General features: G+C 43.9%; 1 protein-coding gene across 1 annotated transcript in view; it reads right to left on the bottom strand.

Annotated features, from left to right (window-relative positions):
- The window catches only part of LOC140211911 (chondroitin sulfate proteoglycan 4-like), a 295,088-nt gene that overhangs the window by 241,939 nt on the left and 26,275 nt on the right, over positions 1-26,874 (bottom strand). The window contains exon 2 of the mRNA XM_072282113.1: positions 4,111-4,274. Coding sequence (XP_072138214.1) covers positions 4,111-4,274 — 164 coding nt within the window. The remainder of the gene's footprint in view (positions 1-4,110; positions 4,275-26,874) is intronic.

Below are 26,874 nucleotides of genomic sequence, written 5' to 3'. Positions count from 1 at the left end.
TAGCATAATGCCTTACTGTGCTGCTGACCCGATTTCAATTCCAGCCACTGTCTATAAGAAGATTGTACATTTTTCCTGTGACTGCGTGGGTTTCCCTCGGACGTGCCAGTTCCCTTCACATTCTAAAGTGGTACGGGTCAGCAGATTAATTGGTCACATGGGTGTAATTGAGGAGTGCAGGCTCATTGGGCCAGGAGGCCCTGTTATCATGCTGGAACTCTAAATGAAACAAAATAAAATAAATTAAAGCATTTTAGTGGTCTGGGAAAATAATTTTTGGGGGAACTTAATGGTTTGTAAGGAATCCATAATAGATCAAGTTGTGGAATAATCAAATGATCTTTCTTGTTTCCTGAAAACTTATGTTGTGCAACAATCAACATCTGCAATTTCCCAGGGTTTTCTCATACTGCTGTTACAAACCACAATATGAATATCGCTGAGGATATGGAGATGAGAGTGGGAGGAGGTCTGCAAATTTGTGGTTGATTTACTAACTTTCAGAATGCTGGTGTGACTGGCAGGGACAGTTTTTATCGTTCACTCCAAAGTGGTCACAAGCCTCCTTTTTGACTTTTGGTGAAGGTACCATCTAGTGGGAATCTTTTTCTTTCTTTTTCAATCTTTTTATTAAGTTTCAAAATTGATAAACATCACAATAATAATAATGATACAAAGAGATTGGAATTACATTAATAACGGTTAACATGGAGAAGCACAGATTCGAAGTGACAAATATAGTTTAGCCTCCTAATCTCATAGCAACTATGAGAAAGATAAACAGAAAAATAAACCATAAACTAAAGAAAACTAAATTAAAAAAACAAAGAATGGGCTGTCATATTACAACAGCTGGAATTATTATTTGTCATTAACTCCGCTCCTCTATACATTAACAAAAAATTATTACAAAAGATTCAGAAAAGGTCAACTTACATCATATGAAAATATTGATTAAATGACCCCCAAATCTCTTCAAACTTAACCAAAGGATCCATAGTACCACTCCTATTTTTCCAAGTTTAGGCATGCTATCATTTGGGAAAACCATTGAAATGTAGTAGGGGAATCTTTCCATTTAAGTAAAACGGATCTTCTAGCTACTAATGTAACAAATACAATTAGACAACAAGCTGACGAGGATAAATGACTAGAGTCTATCACTGGTAGTCCAAAGTAGACTGTCACACACATTTGCTCTAGATGGTGTACATCTTCCCTCAAAGTACCAACTTTTCATAGTATGCCTATTATAGGTTCAGTAAGAGTTATTACCCTCAACCATCAGGCTCTTGAACCAGAGGGGATAATTTCACTCAACTTCACTCACCTCATAACTGAACTGTTCCCACAACCTATAAACTCACTTTCAAGGACTCTTCATCTAATGTTCTCAATATTTATTGCTTATTTATGATAATTATTCTTTCTTGCTTATTGTATTGTATTTCAACAGTTTGTTGTCTTTTGCTCACTGGTGGAACAAAAGACAAATGGTCTTTCATTGATTCTAGTATGGATTTATTGAGTATGCCCGCAAGAAAATGAATCTCAGATATGTATATGGTATCATATATGTCCTTTGACAATAAATTTACTTTGTACTTTTGTACTTTGCCTAGAGCAGCAATTTCAATCCACTCATCCAAACCTGATAGTGAAGCAGTTAGCATAACGCATTTACAGTGCCAGCAATCGGCATTCAGAGTGGAAGTCCCACTGCTGTCTCTAAGGACCCTGTATGTTCTCTCCGTGACTGCAGTTCTCTCCAGTTCTCGCCTACGTTCCAAAGATGTACGGGTTAGGCTCAGTGAGTTATGGCATGCTACGTTGGTGCCAGCAGCATGGCGACGCCTAGGGGCTGTGCGCAGTACACGCTCTGACTGCGCTGGTCCTTGATGCAAATGATGCATTTCACTGCCTGTTTCAATCTACATGTGACAAATAAAGCTCATCTTTAATCTTGGTGGGGATGCGGATGATGCTACTGGCCTTGTCCGTTTTGGTATTGAAGATCACAAGTGGAGGAGTTGTTGGGTGAGCAACTGGTATGAATTTTGTATGAGTCACAGTCTACAGACACTGTTTGTGGATAATGCTCCCTCTAAGGGGTGTGTGTGTGTGTGTGTGTGTGCGTGCACGCATGTGTGCATGCGCGCACACTCACCCACACACATCTTTTGCTACTAGCGCACAAAGGAATTCAAACTGCGCACAAAAGGTTGTCGCCCTCTACCTTGTTGGCTTGTTATGTATAATTTCACGGTCGTACATTTCCTTTTCCAGGTTCTGATGCAGACAGTGTTGACAACCTGGAGCTTGTGATGATTTGCAGATTTTAGAACTGGCTTATTTATACTGTTTTATTGAAGAAATTATTGATTCATCATATTGAATTCCAAAGAAGCAAAGGACGTAAAGCGCAAAAGAACTGCTAGTTCATTTGAAATGGAATGGCTTAATGAAACAATAGAAACTGCTGCACTGAAAGCTCATGAGGTCAGGAACGTGCAGGTACGAGAAATATTTATGTGTACAGTACAGGATCTGGTGTTACGCGTGTACTGTCATGATGCAAAAATTGCTGGAGAATTTTCAATGGGAAGAAGTGGAGTGATATTTGGAAACTTGACTTTTTAAAGCATCACTTAGCAAACAGATCACACATGGACAGTGTGCAAAAGCTCCGGCGAGAAAATCCTTCATTACCCACTGCAGGCCTGCTATGTGTGTTTTGTAAGAATGCAGATGATGAAAGCGAAAACAATCAAACCCAGAGGAGATCAAAATTCCTATTGACAGTTACTTTATTTCCTTTAAACAATGAACAGCACACTGGACTTGGTAGTTTATTATTCTCAGAGTAGCTGCAGGTTTACTTACACTTAAAAATTCAGTGCGTACATGTTGTTGTCACTGGGCAAAAAAAATTGCACAGCACAAGATTTTTGTGCACACTGGTCATTACAAATTGGTTCTGGAGGGAATGAATGAATGTTTAGGATAGGCAGGGTACGAATGTCAGCTGCCTTGTCCTAAATTGTGGCAAGCACTTTTCAATGTTGTTGGGAACACTTTGGCAAATTACTCTCTTCTTGGCACCTTAATCCATTCCCTATAAGAGAGGAGTGTAATGGAATGCTCTCCATTATGATGAACATGTGGACAGTAATAAATGTCAATGGAGAGGATACCCCTAGAGTTGCACATTCACCACACTGAAAATGTGCCTGGTTCCGGATTACCATTCAGGACAGAAGAACAAATAAAACCAAGATAGGCTTCTGTGGGGACAGAGCTCAGATGTTTAATTCCGTTTTCACACTTCCCCTTCACCGTTCAATTTCTGAATGGACAATGAGCCCATGAACACCATCTCACTAGTCTTTGCTCGCTTTCTGCACTACTTTTTAAATTTGTATTATAGATTTTATAAAATTATGCATTGCAATGTACTAGTGCCACACAACAACACATTTCACAACGTGCTCCGGTGATATTAAACCTTATTTTGATTCTGATTCTGAATGGCAATTATTTTGCAGGGTAAAGCCAACTGTCGGAGGGACTCAGTGGCTTGGACAACCTCTGTGGAAGCTGAAGGGTAGTCAACAGTTCAGGTCCGGACCCTGTGTCACAACTCAGGGTGGCAAGGAAAGAGAGGTGAGAGGGAGGGGTGATACAGAGTCAGGTGAAGTGGACAACAATGGGCACATGGAGCAAGGCAGGAGAGGAGCAGAGGAAAGATGATGTGGTATGAGATAAGCAAGGATGCCAGACAGAATCAAAGAGGAGAGGATGAAGGACGGTAGGCCAAGGGAGAAAGAGCCCAGGTGCATAGGGTAGATGGAATGAGATGGAGAAGGTGACAAATCAAGTAACTGGGAATGGAGGGGAATTGAGAAGCTAGGTGGACCAGTAGGAGTGAGAAAGAAAAACACTGGATGGTAAATAGGTAAACTCAATGTGGATTACAGACTACCCATACAACGTAATTGTTAAAATGTGATAAACTAATGCCAGAGATTTGTTCATCTGAAATACTGCTTGTTTCTTATGTCTATAGACCACACTTGGTTTAGGTGCAGAATACCCTTTGCAGTACTATACCTGTAATGCTCCAGCGTGTAACCGCATCAGCAGGTAATTACTGTGGCCTGCAGCCAGGAAGAGAATCCCATTGCGTCTGCTGGTCAAGAACTTCATAGAGAGTCTACTGAAAGTTGGTGACCCTGGCTCCCTCACTTCCACATAACCATCTCCAAAGAGAGATACTGCAACAAATGGGAAAATATAAAATCAATCGATCTGACAATGCAAAATAAATGAATCAGCCACAGCAAGTACCAAAATGCCAGAACAATTCTTTTTTGCTTATTTCCTCTTCGTTACATCTATTCAAGATCTTAACACAACCTTCATCTGAGGAAGCACATTTGAAATAGGGAAGTGTGGTGCAGGTTAAATACCATGGATAGTTCTCTCCTACGCAGCAGATTCACATCTGGGTACCAGAATCAAACGGGACATGAAATTCGCAGGTACGTTCCCCAGCAGAGCTCCCCGGCCAAGACAGGTGTAGGCTACAGTTTTAGGACTAAAGGAAGTATACTTCTAAAAGTACCAATTTTATTTTGCCCAGATAGACATTATTCTCGTACTCCTTTCCCTCCCCCACCTTCTTATTCTGGCCTCTTCCCCCTTCCTTTCTAGTCCTGATGAAGAGTCTCGGCCCAAAATGTCGGCTCTTTATTCCTCTCATAGATGCTGCTTGACCTGCTGCTTTCCCCCTGCATTTTGTGTGTGTTATTTTTGTTAGGCTTTGACAAAATGTCAATCATTACACTTCCCTGTAGTCGTGAAACCAGTTCTGTTTTTGATTGTTTTCCACCAAAAACCTTTGAACAGCAGTATGGCTACTTCCTCTCCTTTGTTTGTTGATGTTCCTTTAGTCCTGAAATTGTAACCTATTCCCGTCATGGCTGGGGAGGTCTGCTGGGAAACGTACTTGCGAATTTCATGTCCTGTTTGATTCTGGTACCCAGATGTGAATCTGCTGCGTAGGAGAGGCCGATCCATGGTATTTAACCTGCACCACACTTCCCTATTTCAAATGTGCTCCCTCAGATGAAGGTTATGTGGAAGTTCTGAGGTTATGAAGGGTTCTGTATCAATTGAAATCTTCTCCTTAACTGGGAAAGAAGCAGCTAGTGATAATTTCTGAGATAGAGGAAAGAACATTCTGACAGAGTGACATAAGAGAGCTTGGGAAAGAAATATGCATGTGAGAGAGAAGCTGTCAGCAAATGTAGAGGAGGCTTGATCCAAAAGCAGAGCAGTGGAGACAATTTAGCAGTCAGCGACAACTTTACTAATAGACTGCAAAGTAAAAAGCCACGAGGGGCCACAAAACAAGAAAGAACAGGAATGAAACGTAACAGGCAACAAGGTAACTGAAGGTTCAGAGAAACTGGTTGAGACCGGCTGGTTTGATAGTGAACAAGCGCTGTGGATGAGAGCTGGGTTCAAATAGGCTGCAGGTGAGGAGTGCGGAACGAGTGGCAGGTGTGTACTATTAGCAAGGTAGAGACTGGGAGATGCCCACGTGCACAGGCCTGACAGAAGCAAGTGCAGGTGAGAAATGGAGTGCATTTTCCAATATTGCATATTATTAAATACAGATCTTTTGGAATGATGTATATCTATATCTATATTTTATCATCTGTTGCTAAAAACAGTCCTTATTGTTTTACACAGAAAGTAGTCTTAGTGACTTAGCTGCTGTCTGCTTTCATCAGTTAGTGTGGAACAGGAGCATTGAGCGAGTACAAGTACTGTTTTATGATGGATCCAACAGAATGACTCACTATTTCCTGAGTAACTCTAGTTAGTGTGGAACAGGAGTTAGTGTGGAAGAGGAGTTAGTGTGGAACAGGAGCATTGAGCAAGTACAGGTACTGTTTTATGACTGATCCAATAGAATGACTCACTATTTCCTGAGTAACTCTAGCATCGCTCAGATTATTTTCTTCTCTGTCAGAATGTCTAAAAGGCCAAATTTAGTTGTTGGGCAGCAGTTCCACTGCAGTACGATCCAACAGCATGACAAAGCCCAGTTTGAAAATAGCCGGCACTCTGCCCGTGCCTGCCTTTTGCTTAGTGCTTTATAAGCTAGTGATTATGATTTACTCAAAGCAGGGCAGCTTGCAGCTGCACCAACAAGCAACATCACAAATCATGCATGCTTCCTAAACAAAAGCACATCAAAGAATGTCCACACAGTGCCCTTTTGGAATAAAAGAGCAATTTGTACAGAAGTAAATTTAGTTCTGGGGTGAGCATTTGACATTTCAAATGCTCACAAAAAAAAGGAATTTTCACTGTAGTTTAAACTTCCCCTGCACTTAAACACAGGAACGTCAGTCCGGAGATAACTGTTTAAGGAGTAGGTTGTGAAATAGAGAGACTGTAAATCAGCATCCGGTTCCCCTCACTTTTTCCTCTCTGTCCTGAAGATGCTGACGGTCTGTCACTTGTCGTGTGACACCTTCTAAATTTCACCTTCTCCATTCTGTAGGTTACCAATTCAGTTCATAAATACACTCAGTGACCATTTGATTAGATATCTAATAAAGGGGCCACTGGGTGTCTGCTGCTGTAGTCCGTCCACTTCAATGTTTGACATGTTGTGCACTCAGAAATACTCTTCTGCAAATCACTGTTGTAACGTGCAGTTATTTAAGATACTGTTGCCTTACTGTCTGGCTATTGTCCTCTGATTGCTCTCATTAACAAGGCATTTTCACCCACAGAACTGCCACTCACTGGATGCTTTTCACACCATTCTCTGTAAACTCTAAAGACTGTTGTGTGTGAAAATCCCAGGAGATCAGCAATTTTTGAGATATTCAAACCACCCCATCTGGCACCAAAAAATCATTCCACGGTCAAAGTCACTTCGATCACATCTCTAATCCATTCTGATGTTTGGTCTGAACAACAACTGAACCTCTTAACCATGTCTGCATGCTTTCATGCAACGAGTTGCTGCCACAATTGGCTGGTTAGATATTTGCATTGACAAGCAGGTGTGCAGATATACCTAATAAAATAGCCACTGCATATATTAGGTAGTTATTTGACCACAAAGAGTACAGTGGTCAAGCCAAACTTATCCTTCCTTGATTTCTATACCAAGGATTGTGGCGGAGGAGTTATCCTGACTGGATGTCTGTGTACAGTGATGTTTCACAAGATCAGTGCTGGGATCCTTGCAATCAGTAGAAATCAGCTGGATGGAAATGTTGATCAGTGCTGTGATCTTTGTAATCTGTAGAAATCAGTTGGAAAGGTAGGTGGTCTGATTAGTAAATTTGCAGATTGATGGAGGAAGTTTATCAAACACAGGACATCGAGTCTCTGTGGGCACCACTCTACATTCTAGAACAAAAAAGTCTTCAGTATACAGTCGAGTGCATCACAGGCAAAGCCCTCCCTACTACTGACCACATCCACACAGAGTGCAGCCACAAGACAGCAAGATTATCAAGGACCGTCATTACCCAGCCTATGCTCTCTTCTCACTGCTACCATCAGGCAGGAGGTACAGGAACCTTAGGTCCCACACCACCAGGTTCAGGATCAGTTATTACCCTGCAACCATCAGAGTCCTGAACCTGTGCAGAAAACTTCACTCACCACTACACTGAACTGATTCCACAACCTGTGGATTCACTTTCAAGGACTCTACAATTCATGTTCTGAAGGTTATTTATTTATTTATTTATTATTTCATTTTTGTATATTTGCACAGTTTGTCTCTTTTGCACATTGGTTACTTGTCAGTCTTTGTGTGTAGCTTTTCAATGATTCTAATGTATTTCTGTGAATGCCGGCAAGAAAATGAATCTCAGGGTAGTATTTGGTGACATACTTTGATAATAAATTTACTCTGAACTCTTTGAACTTTGGGTACAGTGCCTATAAAAAGTATTCACACCGCCCCCCTCCCCCGAACGTTTTCATATTTCATTGTTTTACAACATTGAATCACAGTGGATTTAATTTGGCTTTTTGACACTGATCTTTCATATCAAAGTATCAAAAGACTCTTTCATATCAAAGTAAAAACAGATTTCTAAAGTAATCTAAATTAATGACAAATATAAAGCACAAAATAATTGGTTGCAGAAGTATTCACCCTTTCAGGTCAGTATTTAGTAGATGCACCTTTGGCAGAAATTACAGCCTTGAGTCTGTGTGGATAGGTCTCTATCAGCTTTGCACATCTGGACACTCCAACCCGCATTCTTCTTTACAAATCTCCTCAACCTTTGTCAGATTGCATGGGGATCGTGAATGAATAGCCTTTGTCAAGTCCAGCCACAAATTCTCAATTGGATTGAGGTCTGGTCTCTGACCTGGCCACCCCAGGACATTAACTTTGTTGTTTTTAAGTCATTCCTGCTCAGCTTTGGCTTTATGCTTAGGTCATTGTCTTGCTGGAAAACAAATATTCTCCCAAGTCAAAGTTCTCTTGCAGACTGCATCAGGTTTCCCTCCAGGATTTCCCTGTATTTTGCTGCATTCATTTTACCCTCTACCTTCACAAGCCTTCCAGGGCCTGCTTGCAGAGAAGCATTCCCACAACATGATCCAGCCATACCATGGTAGGGATGGTGTGCTTTTGATTATATGCGGTGTTGGGCTTACACCAAACATAACGTTTAGTCTGATGGCCAAGAAGCTTGCTTTTGGTTTCATCAGACCATAGAACCTTCTTCCAGCTGACCGGAGTCTCTCACATGCCTTCTGGAAAACTCTAGCTGAGATTTCCTGTGAGATTTTTTCCCAAACAACGGCTTTCTCTTTGCCACTCTCCCATAAAGCTATGACTGATGAAGCACCCAGGCAACAGTTGTGTGCACAGTCTCACATCTCAGCCACTGAAGCTTGTAACTCCTCCAGAGTTGCCTTGAGTCTCTTCTTGGCCTCCCTCACGAGTCCCCTTTCTGCACGATCACTCTGTTTTTGAGGACAGCCTGCTCTAGGTAGACTTTGATTGACTTAACTGTACTCCAAGGGATATTCAGTGACTTGGAAATTTTCTTTGTGGAGTTTTGGCGTATGTGGATGACTGCCTAGAGCTTGGATTCGCCTGGGGGGACTATGAGGCGAGGCGAGTAGCTGAGCCCAGGCGACCGAAGCGAAGTGTCAAATGAGGAGGAGTTTTTGGCCGGAGGAGTTTGGTGCAATGTGAGAAAATTGACCCGACATACCAGTTGAACTTCCTGGTGTTGGAACAGATGGTGGTGGACCTGGGGATGGAAACCCAGGTCGTCAATCTGAATGAGAATGAGAGAGGGGATTTGCACTGCTGAACTGAGTGCTCAGAAATGCCGGCCAGAGACTGAGTGCCGCGCTTGTGGGACGATCATTGCAGACTTGGAATTCACGCTCGTCAACGTGGAGAAGGAGCAACGGAATTCCGAGCCGACACTGCGGTCATGTACTGATGAATTAATCCAGCGAGAAGAAACAATGACCCACCTTCAAAGGGACCAGCAGAAACTCAAGACGTCAATTCAGAAAAGATTGGAAGACTTACAAGTTGGGGAAGATCAAGGAAGTGTTCTGACTAAGGCCAACAGAAAACCGACAGTCCAGGGAGGGGAGTTTGACTACACTCCCGATGAGGTGAAGAAATGGAGGACCGATCTTGGAAAAGGGAGGCGGACGCTTGAAAGGAACCTGAAGATGACTATCACGAGTTTAAACGAAATGGAAAAACTGAAAGTTGACCTGGAAGACGTCATCAGGAAGGAAAAACTGGAGGTTGAACATCCTTTAACTGCTGCTTTTCAGGTCAGGGTGGAAGAAGCTGGTGGGGTAGCTGCATCCCAGATTGAGATGGCAAAGAACCCTGAGTCAGAACTGCTGAGGCTGTGGCGAGAGTTGAAGGAGTCCCTGAACAAGCTGACGTCTCGACTGCAGGAGGCTGAAGGGGTAGCCCCAGCTAAATGTTTCAGTTTGGAGAAACTCAAACAGCAGCTACCGATCGAAGGAATGAGGAAGAATACGGATTCGAAGGATGATGTGCTGCACATGTGGTACCCGCTGCCTTTCGCTAACTTCCCCGTGATTGAGGAAGAGACCTTTGGCCCTTCTCCCACTGAGTCAGGTGTAGTGGGGAGGGCTAGCCGTGGGCAGTCTGAGTTACGGCAGGACCAGGAAGGAAAAGAAGCGGGGCCCTGGACACAGGACAGGGGGCTCTGAGTTTTAATGGTGGCCTGAGTGAGAGAGGAGTTGGCAAGCAGGCCCAAGGTATCCCTAGTAGTGTCTGAGCCTTTTGGGTTAAGGTGAGGGGGTACGGAGGTCTCGGAGGGTTAAGAAGCTCCCAGATAGGTTAACCTATGTATCACCCGTGGAACGGGCGTAAGGTCCACTATTTGGGGAGTACTGTCACTGTGTATGCGTGTGCTGTGTGTCTGCAGGACTGGTTGGCGAGTTATTTAGAAGTCATGAGGACATGACTTTATTTGATGGGGGGAGAGTGTAAGGGGGTTTCGTCTCTTATGTTACTGCATAGGCTAATTAAAGTGGCTTCTTTGTTATGTTATACTTGGGAATGCTTCTTTGTTATGTTAAACGCTGAGAAAGTTCTTGCGCTGGCAGATTGTTTTGGATTATCTACTGATAAAAGGACAAATGAACCAATTGGGTTAGTTGTTATGCCTGTGGGGTGCCTGTAAGAGATTGTAGGTGCAGGGTTTTGGGGAGAGAAGGCAGGAGAGAGGGACAGAGGATGGACCAGGTGCTGTGAGTCCGCGAACGGGGTCGGACCCCGAGGAGGGCGTTCAGCAAGGAGAGGAGACAGAGACGGACTCGTGTGGAGCGTCTGGTCGACCACCGTTGTTGGTCCCAGGCGGCTGGTCGAGGTGGTCCAAGGGGTCGCAGAGTGAAGAAGAAGGGTCTTGAGCTCCAACTGTTTTGTGCACGAAGAGATTGAACTTTGATAAGTGTGGCACCTTTTATTTTCCTTTTATATTTTATTCTCTATTAATTATATAGTTCCAGTAATATCTACAAACTGTAAATCATTTAATTGTATCTGGTGTATTGTCTGTTATTTGGGCGGGGTGGGGTACATCACACAGCATCCCCACAAACGAATTACCCAGTTTGGCGGGGCCGAGGGCTGCTTCCTTAGACGACAGCGAGCCGAGTGACCCTGAGGCTGGCCGGGGGGCTACATCTTGTATCCATCTCCTAACTTGTGCTTTTCAATAACCTTTCTGTGGTGTTGCTTGGAGTGTTCTTTCGTCTTCATCGTGTAGTTTTTGCCAGGATACTGACTCACCAGCAGTTGGACCTTCCAGATACAGGTGTATTTTTACTGCAATCAGTTCAAACATCTTGACTGCACACATGTCTCCAAAAACAGATCTCCATTTAACTAATAATGTGACACCTAAAACCAATTGGCTGCACCAGTGATGATGTGGTGTGTCGTATTAAAAGGAGTGAATACTTATCAGTCAATTATTTTGTGTTTTATACTTGTAATTAATACACAAAATAATTGATTGCATAAGTTTTTAATATGACACAAATTATATTTGAAATTAATTTAGATAACGTTATAGAGATCTGTTTTCACTTCAACACAAAGACTCTTTTTCTGTTGGTCAGTGTCAAAAAAAGCCAAATTAAATCCACTGTGATTCAATATTGTAAAATAATAAAACATGAAAACTTCCAAGAAAGGGAGGGTGAACACTTTTTATAGGCACTGTATCACAGGATCTAATCAATTGTAGGTTTTGAAAATTGTCAAGGAGAAAGAATACCAAAAGTGACAGGACCCCCCGGAGCACTGATGTACGGAGGGATCTTCAGAGCTCCCTGACAGTGGTGACACAAGTTGATAGGTGGTAAAGGAGGCAGACAGCATGCTTGCCTTCACTGGGAGAGCTTTACTGGAGGAACTCAGCAGGTCAGGCAGTATCTACGGTAAACCATGAAGAATCGACTTTTGGGCCAAGACCCTTCATCAGGACCGGAAACATTGACTCTTTTTTTCCCATAGATGCTGCCCGACCTGCTGAGATCCTCCAGCATTTTTGTGCATTACTCTGGATGTTCAGCATCTGTAGAAACTCTTGTTTATTACACAGGCTGACAGTTGATAACATTCTGAGAGGCAGGGATGGGGTAGAAAGTCAGAGTCTCTTCCCTGGGATAGAAATGTCAAAAGCCAGAATCAGAGCTTTAGAGTGAGAGGGGATAGTTGAAAGGAAAGGTGCAGACCAGCTGACTGACCCAGAGAGTAGTAGGGGCCAGGGACACACAACCATGGCAGCTAGTAGAAGCAGATAAGATGGCCACATTCAGGAAGCATTTAAACAGACAAGTGAACAAACAGGGAATAGAAAGAAAGAGAAATGGACCGTGTGCTAGGAGTTAGGATTAGTTAGAATAGCATCATTGTTGCTACAGACATGACAGGTCAAAGGTCCTTTCCTTCTGCTCTACTGTTCTATGTTTTGTGAAAGATGGTTCTAATCCTGCTGCTAATAGTCATCCAAAAATTCATATCTACACTCAGTGGCCACTTTATTAGGTACACATGTATATCTGCTCATTAATGCAAATATCTAATCAGCCAATCACAGGGCAGCAGCTTAATGTATAAGAGCATCCAATGAGCAGCAGTTCTAGGGGTGAAAATGCCTTGTTAGTGAGAGAGGACAGACTGATTCAAACTGACCTAAGACCATCAGGTGTAGGAGTAGAATTAGGCCATTCAGCCTGTCTTGTCTGACCACCATTTCATCATGACTAATCCATTTCTCCTCTCAGCCGCAGTCTCCTGCCTTCCCCCCATATCCCTTCATGCACTGACCGACCAAGAATCTATCAACCTCTGCTTACATATACTTGAAAACTTGGCTCCCACCACTGCCTTTGGCAACAAACTCCACAGATTCACCACTCTCTGGCTAAAGAAATTCCTCATCATCTCCACTCTAAAAGGACGCCCCTCAATTTTGAGGTTGTGAGCTCTGGTCCCAGAGTCTCCCATCATAGAAGACATCCTCTCCACATCCACTCTCTCAAGGCCTTTCACCATTTAATAGGTTTCAATTAGGCCACCCTTCATTCTTCTAAATTCCAGTGAATACAGGCCCAGAGTCATCAAACGCTCTTCATATGACAAGCTGTTTAATCCTGGAATCATTTTTGTGAACTTCCTTTGCACCCTCTCTATTTTCAGCACATCCTTTCTAAGATAAGGGACGCAAATTGCTCACAATACTCCAAGTGAGGCCTCACCAGTGCTTTATAAAGTCTTAGCATTACATCCTTGCTTTTATATTCTAGTCCTCTTGAAATGAATGGTAATGTCACATTTGCCTTCCTCACCACAGACTCAACCTGCAAATTAACCTTTAGAGAATCCTGCACCAGGACTCCCAAGTCCCTTTCACCTCAGTTTTTTGTACTTTCTCTTCATTTAGAAAATTAGTCAACCTTTTCATTTCTTCTACCAATCTGCATGACCATACACTTCCTGACATTGTGTTCTATCTGACACTTCTTTGCCCATTCTTCTAATCTGTCTAAGTCCTTCTGTAGGCTCACTATTTCCTCAAAACTATCTGCCCCCCCAGCTTTCTTCAACTCCAAAATCTTCCCAACAACTGAGCCAAGAATAACTGGCTTATTAATTTCCTTTCTTCCGCCTCTCTCCCTTCTTGAAGAGTAGAGTGACATTTGCATTTTTCCAAGTCTTCCGGAACCATTCCAGAATCTAGTGATTCTTGAAAGGTCATTATGAATGCCTCTACAATCTCTTCAGATACCTCTTTCAGAACCCTGGGGTGTACATTATCTGTCCCAGGTGACTTATCTACCTTCTGAGCTTTCAGTTTCCTAAGAACCTTTTCTCTAGTTATGGTAACTTCACACACTTTGTGCCCCCTGACACCTGGAACTTCCAGAACACTGCTTGCGTCTTCCTCAGTGAAGACTGATACAAAATATTTATTCGGTTTGTCCACCAATTCTTGTCCCCCATTACTACCTCTCCAGCATCTTATGCCAGCAGTCTGACGTCCAATCTCGCCTCTCTTTTACACCTTATGTATCTGTAGAAACTTTTGGTATCCTCTTCAATATTATCGGCTAGCTTAGTTTCCTGTTCCATCTTCACCTTTTTAGTGGCTTCTGTTGGTATTTAAAAGGTTCCCAAAACTCTAACTTTGCATTAATTTTTGCTCTATTAGATGCCCTTTCTTTGGCATTTATGTTGGCTTTGACTTCCCTTGTTAGCCTTAGTTGTGTTATCTTGTCTTTAGAATACTTCTTCCTTTTTTGCGATGTATATATCCTGTGCCTTCTGAATTGCTTCCAGAAATTCCAGCCATTGCTGCTCTGCTGTCATCCCCGCCAGTGTTCTTTACCAATCAATTCTGGTCAATTCCTCTAGCAGGCCACTGTAATTCCCTTTACTCCACTGTAATATAGATATATCTGACTTTAGCTTCTCCTTCTCAAATTTCAGGGTGAATTAGAACATATTATGCTCACTGTCCCTGAGGGTTCTTTTACCTTAGGCTCCCTGATCAATTTTGGTTCATTACACAACACCCAGTACAGAATGACTGATCCCCTAGTGGGCTCAACCATCAGCTGCTCTAAAAATCCAACTCGTAGGCATCCCAGAAATTCCCTGCTTGAAGTCTGCAACATCCCGATTTTCCCAATCTACCTGCATATTGAAATCCCCCATGACTATTGTAACATTATCTTTTTGCATGTAGTTTCAATCTCCCGTGGTAGCATGTAGACCACATCCTTACTACTGTTCAGGACTCTGTGTATAACTACCATCAAATCCTTTTACCCTTGCAGTTCCTTAGCCCTATCCACAAAGATTCAACACCTTCTCACCCTATGTCACCTCTTTCTAATGATTCAATTTCATTTTTTACCAACAGAGCCACACCAACCCCTCTGCCTTCCTGCCTGTCCTTTTGATACAATGTGAATCCTTGGACATTAAGCTCCCAGCCATAATCTTCTTCCAGCCATCATTCAGTGATGCCGACAACATCATACCTGCCAATCTGCAACTGTGCTGCAAGTTCATCTACCTTATTCCATATACTCGTGCATTCAAATGTAACACCTTCAGTCCTGTATTCACCCGTTTTGATTTTGTCCACCTTTTATGTTGCAACTCATCCTGTTTTTCCCTATCAACAGCCTCTCCTCACTACACATTGCATCAGCTTGTAAAGTCACACACTCAACATTTCAGGAACTGCTTTTTCTATGAGCACCTCTTTTATACACTACTTATTTAGTTTAATTTTATGTATATATATATACGTGTCTTATTGTAATAGAAACATAGAAAACCTACAGCACAGTACAGGCCCTTCAGTCCACAAAGCTGTGCCGAACATGTCCCTAATTTAGAACTACCTAGTCCTTACCCATAGCCCTCTACTTTCCTAAGTTCCACGTAGCCATCCAGGAGCCTCTTAAAAGACCCTATCGTTTCCGCCTCCACCACCACTGCCGGCAGCCCATTCCACGCATTCACCACTCTCTGCATAAAAAAACTTACCCCTGACATCTCCTCTGTACCTGCTTCCAAGCACCTTAAAACTGTGGCCTCTCATACTAGCCATTTCAGCCCTGGGGAAAAGCCTCTGACTATCCACATGATCAATGCCTCTCATTATCTTATACACCTCTATCAGGTCACCTCTCATCCTCCATTGCTCCCAGTAGAAAAGGCCGAGTTCACTCAACCTATTCTCATAAGGCATGCTCTCCAATCCAGGCAACATCCTTGTAAATCTCCTCTGCACCCTTTCAATGATTTCCATGTCCTTCCTGTAGTGAGATGACCAGAACTGAGCACAGTACTCCAAGTGGGGTCTGACCAGGGTCCTATATAGCTGCAACATTACCTCTCAGCTCCTAAACTTAATCCCATGATTGATGAAGGCCAATGCACTGTATGCTTTCTTAACCACAGAGTCAACCTGCGCAGCAGCTTTGAGCATCCTATGGACTCAGACGCCAAGATCCCTCTGATCCTCCACACTGCCAAGAGCCTTACCATTAATGCTATATTCTGCCATCATATTTTACCTACCAAAATGAATCACCTCACACTTATCTGGGTTGAATTCCATCTGCCACTTCTCAGTCCAGTTTTGATTCCTATCAATGTCCCATTGTAACCTCTGACAGCCCTCCACACTATCCACAACACCCCAACCTTTGTGTCATCAGCAAATTTACTAACCCATCCCTCCACATCCTCATCCAGGTCATTTATAAAAATCACAAAGAGTAGGGATCCCAGAACAGATCCCTGAGGCACACCACTGGTCACCAGCCTCCATGCAGAATATGACCCGTCTACAACCATTCTTTGCCTTCTGTAGGCAAGCCAATTCTGGATCCACAAAGCAATATCCCCTTGGGTCCCATGCCTCCTTACTTTCTCAATAAGCCTTGCATAGGGTACCTTATCAAATGCCTTGCTCAAACCATATACACTACATCTACAGCTCTTCCTTCATCAATGTGTTTAGTCACATCCTCAAAAAATTCAATCAGGCTTGTAAGGCATGACCTGCCTTTGACAAAGCCATGCTGACTATTCCTAATCATATTATACCTCTCCAAATGTTCATAAATCCTGCCTTTCAGGATCTTCTCCGTCAACTTACCAACCACTGAAGTAATCTTAAGTATATTTATCCCATATTGCAATGTACTGGTGTCACAAAACAACAAATCTCCCAACACCTGCCAGCAATAATAAACCTGATTCTGATTTTTATAGACACATCTCTGGCATGAATGAACAAAGGCTTCACAGACCCAATTGACAAACCTCCTGAAAGGTTTCAATTTTAAACAGATTTCAGCACAAACTCAAACGTTTCTCTTCAATACGTGATGCAAATTATTCTCTACATCCACCCACAAAACTTTGATAAATAGAGCTTAGTGCAAAATTTCAAACCCTGTCCCCACAGTGGACAGAGTATCCGTCAGTCCCCACAGTGGACAGAGTATCCATCAGTCCCCACAATGGACAGATAATCCGTCAGCCCCACAGTGGGACAGAGGTCCCCACAGTGGGACAGGGTATCCGTCGGCCCCCACAGTGGGACAGGGTATCCGTCAGTCCCACAGTGGGACAGGGTATCCGTCAGTCCCACAGTGGACAGCGTATCCGTCATTCCCCACAGCGGGACAGGGTATCCGTCAGTCCCCACAGTGGGACAGAGAATCCATCAGTCCCATAGGGGGACAGGGTATCCGTCAGTCCCCACAGTGGACAGAGAAACATCAGTCCCCACAGTGGGACAGGGTATCCGTCAGTCCCCCACAATGGGACAGAGAATCCATCAGTCCTACAGTGGGACAGGGTATCCGTCAGTCCCCACAATGGACAGAGTATCCGTCAGTCCCACAGTGGGACACAGTATCCGTCGGTTGCCACAGTGAACAGAGTATCCGTCAGTACCCACAGTGGACAGAGTATCCGTCAGTCCCCACAATGGACAGATAATCCGTCGGTCCCCATAGTGGGACAGAGTATCCGTCGGTCCCCACAGTGGACAGAGTATCCGTCAGTCCCCACAATGGACAGATAATCCGTCGGTCCCCATAGTGGGACAGAGTATCCATCGGTCCCCACAGTGGGACAGAGAATCGTCAGTCCCCACAGTGGGACAAGGTATCCGTCAGTCCCCACAGTGGGACAGAGAATCCATCAGTCCCATAGTGGGACAGGGTATCCGTCAGTCCCCCACAGTGGGACAGGGTATCCGTCAGTCCCACAGTGGGACAGGGTATCCGTCAGTCCCACAGTGGACAGCGTATCCGTCATTCCCCACAGCGGGACAGGGTATCCGTCAGTCCCCACAGTGGGACAGAGAATCCATCAGTCCCACAGTGGGACAGGGTATCCGTCAGTCCCCCACAATGGGACAGAGAATCCGTCAGTCCTACAGTGGGACAGGGTATCCGTCAGTCCTACAGTGGGACACAGTATCCGTCGGTCACCACAGTGAACAGAGTTTCCGTCAGTACCCACAGTGGACAGAGTATCCGTCAGTCCCCACAATGGACAGATAATCCGTCAGTCCCATAGTGGGACAGGGTATCCGTCATTCCCCACAATGGGACAGAGAATCCGTCAGTCCCCACAGTGGGACAGGGTATCCGTCAGTCCCCACAGTGGGACAGGGTATCCGTCAGTCCCCACAGTGGGACAGAGTATCCGTCAGTCCTACAGTGGGACAGATTATCCATCAGTCCCCACAATGGACAGAGTATCCGTCAGTCCCACAGTGGGACACAGTATCCGTCGGTCGCCACAGTGAACAGAGTATCCGTCAGTACCCACAGTGGACAGAGTATCCGTCAGTCCCCACAGTGGACAGAGGATCCGACAGCCCCACAATGGACAGATAATCCGTCGGTCCCCATAGTGGGACAGAGTATCCATCGGTCCCCACAGTGGGACAGAGAATCGTCAGTCCCCACAGTGGGACAAGGTATCCGTCAGTCCCCACAGTGGGACAGAGAATCCATCAGTCCCATAGTGGGACAGGGTATCCGTCAGTCCCCCACAGTGGGACAGGGTATCCGTCAGTCCCACAGTGGGACAGGGTATCCGTCAGTCCCACAGTGGACAGCGTATCCGTCATTCCCCACAGCGGGACAGGGTATCCGTCAGTCCCCACAGTGGGACAGAGAATCCATCAGTCCCACAGTGGGACAGGGTATCCGTCAGTCCCCCACAATGGGACAGAGAATCCGTCAGTCCTACAGTGGGACAGGGTATCCGTCAGTCCTACAGTGGGACACAGTATCCGTCGGTCACCACAGTGAACAGAGTTTCCGTCAGTACCCACAGTGGACAGAGTATCCGTCAGTCCCCACAATGGACAGATAATCCGTCAGTCCCATAGTGGGACAGGGTATCCGTCATTCCCCACAATGGGACAGAGAATCCGTCAGTCCCCACAGTGGGACAGGGTATCCGTCAGTCCCCACAGTGGGACAGGGTATCCGTCAGTCCCCACAGTGGGACAGAGTATCCGTCAGTCCTACAGTGGGACAGATTATCCATCAGTCCCCACAATGGACAGAGTATCCGTCAGTCCCACAGTGGGACACAGTATCCGTCGGTCGCCACAGTGAACAGAGTATCCGTCAGTACCCACAGTGGACAGAGTATCCGTCAGTCCCCACAGTGGACAGAGGATCCGACAGCCCCACAGTGCACAGAGAATCCATCAGTCCCACAGTGGGACCGAGTTTCCGTCAGTCCCCACATATCTAACTCCCTCTTAAATATAGCCAATGAACTGGCCTCAACTGTTTCCTGTGGCAGAGAATTCCACAGATTCACCACTCTCTGTGTGAAGAAGTTTTTCCTAATCTCGGTCCTAAAAGGCTTCCCCTTTATCCTCAAACTGTGACCCCTCGTTCTGGACTTCCCCAACATCAGGAACAATCTTCCTGCATCTAGTCTGTCCAATCCCTTTAGGATTTTATATGTTTCAATCAGATCCCCCCTCAATCTTCTAAATTCCAACGAGTATAAGCCTAGTTCATCCAGTCTTTCATCATATGAAAGTCCTGCCATCCCAGGAATCAATCTGGTGAACCTTCTTTGTACTCCCTCTATGGCAAGGATGTCTTTCCTCAGATTAGGGGACCAAAACTGTACACAATACTCCAGGTGTGGTCTCACCAAGGCCTTGTACAACTGCAGTAGTACCTCCCTGCTCCTGTACTTGAATCCTCCTGCCATAAATGCCAGCATACCATTCGCCTTTTTCACCGCCTGCTGTACCTGCATGCCCACTTTCAATGATGGGTGTACAATGACAACCAGGCCTCGTTGCACTTCCCCTTTTCCTAATCGGCCACCATTCAGATAATAATCTGTTTTCTATTTTTGCCACCAAAGTGGATAACTTCACATTTATCCACATTAAATCGCATCTGCCATGAATTTGCCCACTCGCCCAACCTATCCAAGTCACCCTGCATCCTCTTAGCATCCTCCTCACAGCTAACACTGCCGCCCAGCTTCGTGTCATCCGCAAACTTGGAGATGCTGCATTTAATTTCCTCATCCAAGTCATTAATATATATTGTAAACAACTGGGGTCCCAGCACTGAGCCTTGCGGTACCCCACTAGTCACCGCCTGCCATTCTGAAAAGGTCCCGTTTATTCCCACTCTTTGCTTCCTGTCTGCCAACCAACTCTCCATCCACATCAATACCTTACCCCCAATACCGTGTGCTCTAAGCTTGCACACCAATCTCCTGTGTGGGACCTTGTCAAAAGCCTTTTGAAAATCCAAATATACCACATCCACTGGTTCTCCCCTATCCACTCTACTAGCTACATCCTCAAAAAATTCTGTGAGATTCGTCAGACATGATTTTCCTTTCACAAATGCATGCTGACTTTGTCCGATGATATCACCGCTTTCCAAATGTGCTGTTATCACATCTTTGATAACTGACTCTAGCAGTTTCCCCACCACCGACGTTAGGCTAACCGGTCTATAATTCCCCGGTTTCTCTCTCCCTCCTTTTTTAAAAAGTGGGGTTACATTAGCCACCCTCCAATTCTCAGGAACTAGTCCAGAATCTAAAGAGTTTTGAAAAATTATCACTAATGCATTCACTATTTCTTGGGCTACTTCCTTAAGCACTCTGGGATGCAGACCATCTGGCCCTGGGGATTTATCCGCCTTTAATCCCTTCAATTTACCTAACACCACTTCCCTACTAACATGTATTTCCCTCAGTTCTTCCATCTCACTGGACCCTCTGTCCCCTACTATTTCCAGAAGATCATTTATGTCCTCCTTAGTGAAGACAGAACAAAAGTAATTATTCAATTGGTCTGCCATGTCCTTGCTCCCCATAATCAATTCACCTGTCTCTGGGCCTGTACTCACTGAAGTTTAGAAGCATGAGGGGTGATTTCATTGATACCCACCAAATATTGAAAGGCCTAGACTGAGTGGGTATGGGGAGGATGTTTCCTATACTGGGAGAGTCTAGGACCAGAGGGCACAGTCTCAGAGGAGAATAGACATCCATTTAGAACAGAGAAGAGGAGGAATTTCTTTATTCAGAGGGAGGTGAATCTGTGGAATTCACTGCCACAGAAGACTGTGGAGGCCAAGTCATTGGGTATAAAGTAGAGGTTGATAGATTCTTGATTCGTCAGGGAGTCAAACGTTACAGGGAGAAGGCAGGAAAATGGAGTTAGGAGGTGTAATAAATCAGCCAAGGTGAAATGGCAGAGCAGGCTCAATGGGCAGAAGGGCCTAATTCTGTTCCTGTGTCTCATGAAACATGAGGCAAATCTTGAATGGTGAACTTGGGCATGGCCTAAAGCACGGTGTTGTCTTTACACAAGGGTGAGGCGTGTGAATGTCAGATCTTTGGAGCGCTTGCACATTGCTGCTGAGCTGAGCTTCAGCCAGAAACAGCTGTAATCTCACAGCATCATCATAAAAGCAAATGTCCATAATTATTTGTACACTTTATTCACTGGCAATGCCAGCAGCAAAGATCTCAGTGGAAACTAAGTTCCTGAAAAATGATCCATTTTGAAGTGCAATGCTATTGGTCAGGACAGGCAATTCTACTTATTTCAGTGAATGCAAATAGTCAAATGATACAACGCACAACCGAGCACTGCAGTGAGCACTGGAAATCTGGCAGTGATAAATCAGAAACTATTAGAAGTACTGGAAAAAATGTAGCTGGAACAGGTATTGAACAAAATGTGTCAGCCAACTTTACCTCCGAAACAAGACAACACCCACAGTCTGACTGTGCACACATTCCACCAAAACTATCACCATTTGTGTGTGCTAGTGAGGCTAGAAACTGAATGTGTTTCATAGTACTTTATATTTAAACAAATCCTATAGCAAACACCAAAGTGAACAGACCTCATGTTGTGACAGCAAACCACTGGAGCACATTGAATGATTCCTGCCACCTATGGAACTAGCATCACCATCAGCAGAGGTCCTAGGAAAGGCAATCAGTAAATTGGGGTTCATCAGGGGGCTCTTAGACTAGGAGCCAAGGTCAGGGAGGAGGTTGGAAACTGGGCATGAGACATCACTGAGGGGCTATTAGTCATGAACCATCAGTGAAGGAGCCAGCAACCAACAGACCTAGCCCAGGAGCCTCCAGATACAGAACCATCAGCCAAGGGACTATCACTCAAATAGGGGTAATCACTCAAATGGCCTTTAGCCAGGGCCATCGGTCAGTAACAGGCCTTTCAGTATAATGATACAATTACAAAGAAGGCACGACAGCAGCCATATTTCATTAAGAGTTTGAGGAGACTCTCACAAATTTCTGCAGATGTGCTGTGGAGAGCATTCTAACTGGTTGCATCACAGCCTGGTACGGAGGGGCCACTGCACAGGATCGGAAATAGCCGCAGAAAGCTGTAAACTCAGTCAGCTCCAACATGGGCACCGGCCTCCCCAGCATCCAGGACACCTTCCAAAGGCGATGCCTCAAAAAGACGGGATCCATCATTAAGGACCCCGCCCCCCCCCCCAGGACATGCCCCCTTCTGATTGCTTCCATCAGGGAGGAGGAACAGGAGCCTGAAGACACATACACAACATTTCAGGAACAGCTTCTTCCCCTCCACCATCAGATTTCTGAATGGACATTGCACCCATGAACACCACCTCAATATTTTTTTCTTTTTTTGCTTTCCTTTTGCATTACCTTTTACATATATATATATTTCTTGATGTGATTTAGAGTTTATTATTATTTACTGCACTGTACAGCTGCCACCAAACAACAAATTTCACCACATGTGCCAGTGGCATTAAACCTGGCTCTGACTCTGATGATCAGGCCGCTAGCAGACAAAAGACCACCAGTCCAGGTGGCCTTCACCATCGGCCATCCACTAAAGGGGTATCAGCCACGTGGGCATTAGTCATGGATAATCAGGCCGTGGCCCAGCTTGCTGTCAAATCACATTAATCATCGTCAAACTGTGCTGTGCACCGAGTTCTGTCTCACTTTCTGTCCCACAGTACAACAGTGGGTGGGTTATTGAGGAGCCTGGATGGACTAATAATCCAACAACTCAAATTCAAATCCAATTAAAGCTGCTGGGGTTGTCAGATAGTGAAAGAAACATGGAAATCGACTCAAACTTAATGACAATGAAGCCTCTGAATTGCCATAGACATCATCTCTGATGGAGAACAATCTGACACCCTTACCCAATCTAACCTTAATGTGGCCAATAACTAATATTTAAAATAGTTCAACAAACCACTCAGTTCTGGAGTAATAAATTTAAGCCTTGCTGCGTAACACCCACATTCTACAAATAAAACCAAACTTTCCATCCCCAATGACTGCAGCTTATGGAATATGCTCATGTTGGGAATCACTTTGAAAACTGGCAGATAACTTCATGTAAATCTGTTCTTGATTTTAACATCTCCTGCTGAGAGTTACTTATGAAAAGGTAATATCCAAAAGAATTAAAATAAACATTTCTAGAAATGCATTCTACACACTTATTTACATAAAATTAGACAAGGAAGAATAAAAAATGGTGTTTGGTTTGCAAATAGAAAATTTGTGAACAAGTTTAATAACTGCACTACTCGCTTTGCTCCTCCCTACACTAAGGGTGAGTCAGAGTCCCTGTCAACTTTCTCTTCATTGCTGGAAGCAGCATGTGCTGAATGTGGGTGGTTGGGTTGTCATTCACTCCACGTTAGGTTAACTTCAATATTCTGGAGATTAACCCCCACCCCCAGACCTTATCTGAGAAGATTACTCTTTACCTTCATCCAATTGAAGAGAGTTCCTGTTCAAAGTTTGAGGTAAAAGCCACAGGAAACACAAAAGTGTGACCCTTTCAAGGGCCTGTTTTTTAAGATACTCATTTCTGAAAAACTGCCAAACGACAAACTGTAAAGAAGTTACCTACAGAGTGTTCAAGACCATGTTTTCTGATTTCCTATGCAAAATATTCTGTTTGTAAATGATAATTGGGGAATGCTAACTGTCAGGTATCAAGCAAAAGAAGTGGCGAAGTAGACAGTGGGGTGATCAATATCTTTGGAATAGGAGCTCACGGCTGTTAATCATAATATTATAGTCATCATTCTTTGACAGAATACTAGATAGAACTGTTTCTCCTGGATAAAACCAACATTTGCTGATTAAAATACTAGTTACTACAAACAAATTACCCCCCACCTCTCCCATTCCTTATCTGATAAGATTATTCTTTAAATTTGTGTGATTGAAGAGAGTTCCTGTTCGAATTATGATGTAAAAGACCCAGGAAACACAAAAATTACATATTTTCAAGGTCCTGTTTGCAAGTGATCCACTGTGTTTCCTTGAAGTGCACATCTGTGTGGAAGTTGAAAGTGAGAATTAACTTTCTGCCCCCCTGCTCCTGAGGGCACTTGGAAAATAAGTAATAAGGATGGCACTAAATGTGTTAAATATAGACGCACAACTGACCCCCTGAGGAGCTTTTAAAACACACAGGTTTGGGGCTTCTTAACAGTGGAGTTATTTTAAGTGATATGCCTAACTAAACTATAAATAGACTCTTTGCAACAGATTTCCGAATTGTCAGCTGCAGGTCATAAAGGAGACCTTCCTACTGCTGGTCACAACTGGAAATGAGTAAAGAGAATGAGTAACTGGGAAGGCAGGGTAATGAGTAACAGACCTGACCGAAATATACACCTTGCCACCCTCCTGCTTATTTTACAGTAGTGCAAGGCTGGAGCGGCTCGACAGGACTGGCTCCCTAACAGATGGTTTCAACGAAGGGAAAACAAAGAGTTAGCAAGTATTATTATTCTGAAAGAGTGGAAACGCTCTTAACTCCTCAACAACCAACTGTGCTTCAGTGATCCAATATATCCCTGTGATCCAATATATTCCTGTGATCCAATATATTCCTGTGATCCAATATATCCCTGTGATCCAATATATTCCTGTGATCCAATATATCCCTGTGATCCAATATATCCCTGTGAAGGGAGGAGAAGATGGCAGCACGACACAGCTCGTAGTGGCCATTCCGGTGGTGATGTCTGCTATTTATCAAGTAGGGTGCCGTGCACAATCCTGATTTGACAGAGACAGATGTGAGAGCATGAAGGAACATCTGGTGAAACTTCTGAAATGCTTGCTTCGCTGCTGCTGCTACTGTGTGGTCCAGAATCTCCGGAGGGGAAGGTCCCGAGTCCTCGGCTTTGCTTGTTGCTTGGCGGCCGGGGCGGGGTCGAAGCCCTTGGCAGAGGATGGTGCTCGGAGAGGCTGCGTCAGAGGGGGTTTCCAGACGGACTCAGAGTCTGCTGCGGTCAGGTGCTTCCAATGGTGCTGCATCGGCAAGTTGGCAGTGCTTGGAGGTTCATGTCAGGGAGATTTCCTCCCTTCTGCCGCCTGCGTGAGATGATGAGGCTATCGGGACTTTGAGACTTTTTTTTACTGTGCCCGTGGTCTGCTCTTTATCAAATTATGGTATTGCTTTGCACTGTTGTAACTATATGTTATAATTATGTTGTTTTGTAAGTTTTAGTCTTGGTTTGTCCTGTGTTTTCTTGTGATATCATTCTGGAGGAACATTGTATCATTTTTTAATGCATGCATTTCTAAATGATAATAAACGAGGACTGAGTGTCCTCATAATCTAATCTAATATCCCAAGTGACCCAATATATCCCTGCGCCGCTTGTTGGAAAATGCGGCCCAGCCCCTACATCTGAATGAAGGCAAATGGAAGCTTCATGTGCAGTCCCTGTACTTTGTCACAGGTGCAAGGCACCAGAAAGAGGAAACCTTGTTGGTCACTACAATTTCTTCATTGAAAAATATCATTACTGTTGCAGAATAGGGATGTGAAGGAAAATGCATTTCTATACAGATTAAAATCGAGGTGGCAGAAATGTTAAGTTGATTGTCCGAATCTGAAAGAGTAGGGATGGTACCATGGAATGCGGGAGCACAACTTCATAAAGTTCAAAGTATATTTATTATCAAAGTATATATACCATATACAACCTTGAGATTATCTTCTTGCAGGCAGCCACAACACAATGGAATTCATGAAAGATCTCACACAACAAAGTAGATTAGCAGAAAGTAAACTGGAGAAGGTTAACAAGGCCATAGAAATCAAACCAAGTACTGGAATTAAATGAGAATCATAGGTTGTAATTCACAGAGAAATCTTTTGTTAAACTTTACATATGTTTCTGTTCTGAAGAAGATGTAAACACTGTTTACAAGGATGAGAGCTCTCGCAGTCATGAAAAACTAATTAACCCTTGGCCCTTTAAAGGAGTAGCTAACAAGAGATTCACAGCGATGGAAGAGATTCAATAGGATAAATAATGAAATGTTTCCATGTGTAAACGTTCAAAAGGTTAGAGATTCAAGTTTATTTAATGTAATTTCCTGTACACAAGTGTAAAGGAGAACGAAATAATTGCTAATCTGGATCCGATGCAGAACCAAAAAAAAAGATAAAGAACACAACAATAACAAAAACACAATAAATATGAATACATAAAATATGTTGTATACATAGATTGACTGTACAATCGATAATAGGCCCTACACAAGGTGACTGATGGTAGAGTTAGTGGGTAGTGGTGTTGATCAGCCTTACTGCTCTGGTTTGAAACCGAAGTTTATAAATGTAAGATAGTGATGAGGAAATCTAATAAAGAATTCTGGTGAAAGGTTTTCAACTAGGA

This window comes from Mobula birostris, chromosome 18, assembly GCF_030028105.1.
Source record: "Mobula birostris isolate sMobBir1 chromosome 18, sMobBir1.hap1, whole genome shotgun sequence".
In the NCBI taxonomy this organism is placed as follows: domain Eukaryota; kingdom Metazoa; phylum Chordata; class Chondrichthyes; order Myliobatiformes; family Myliobatidae; genus Mobula; species Mobula birostris.
Note: the sequence above shows the minus strand (reverse complement) of the source record. Positions and strands in the feature narration are given on the sequence as shown.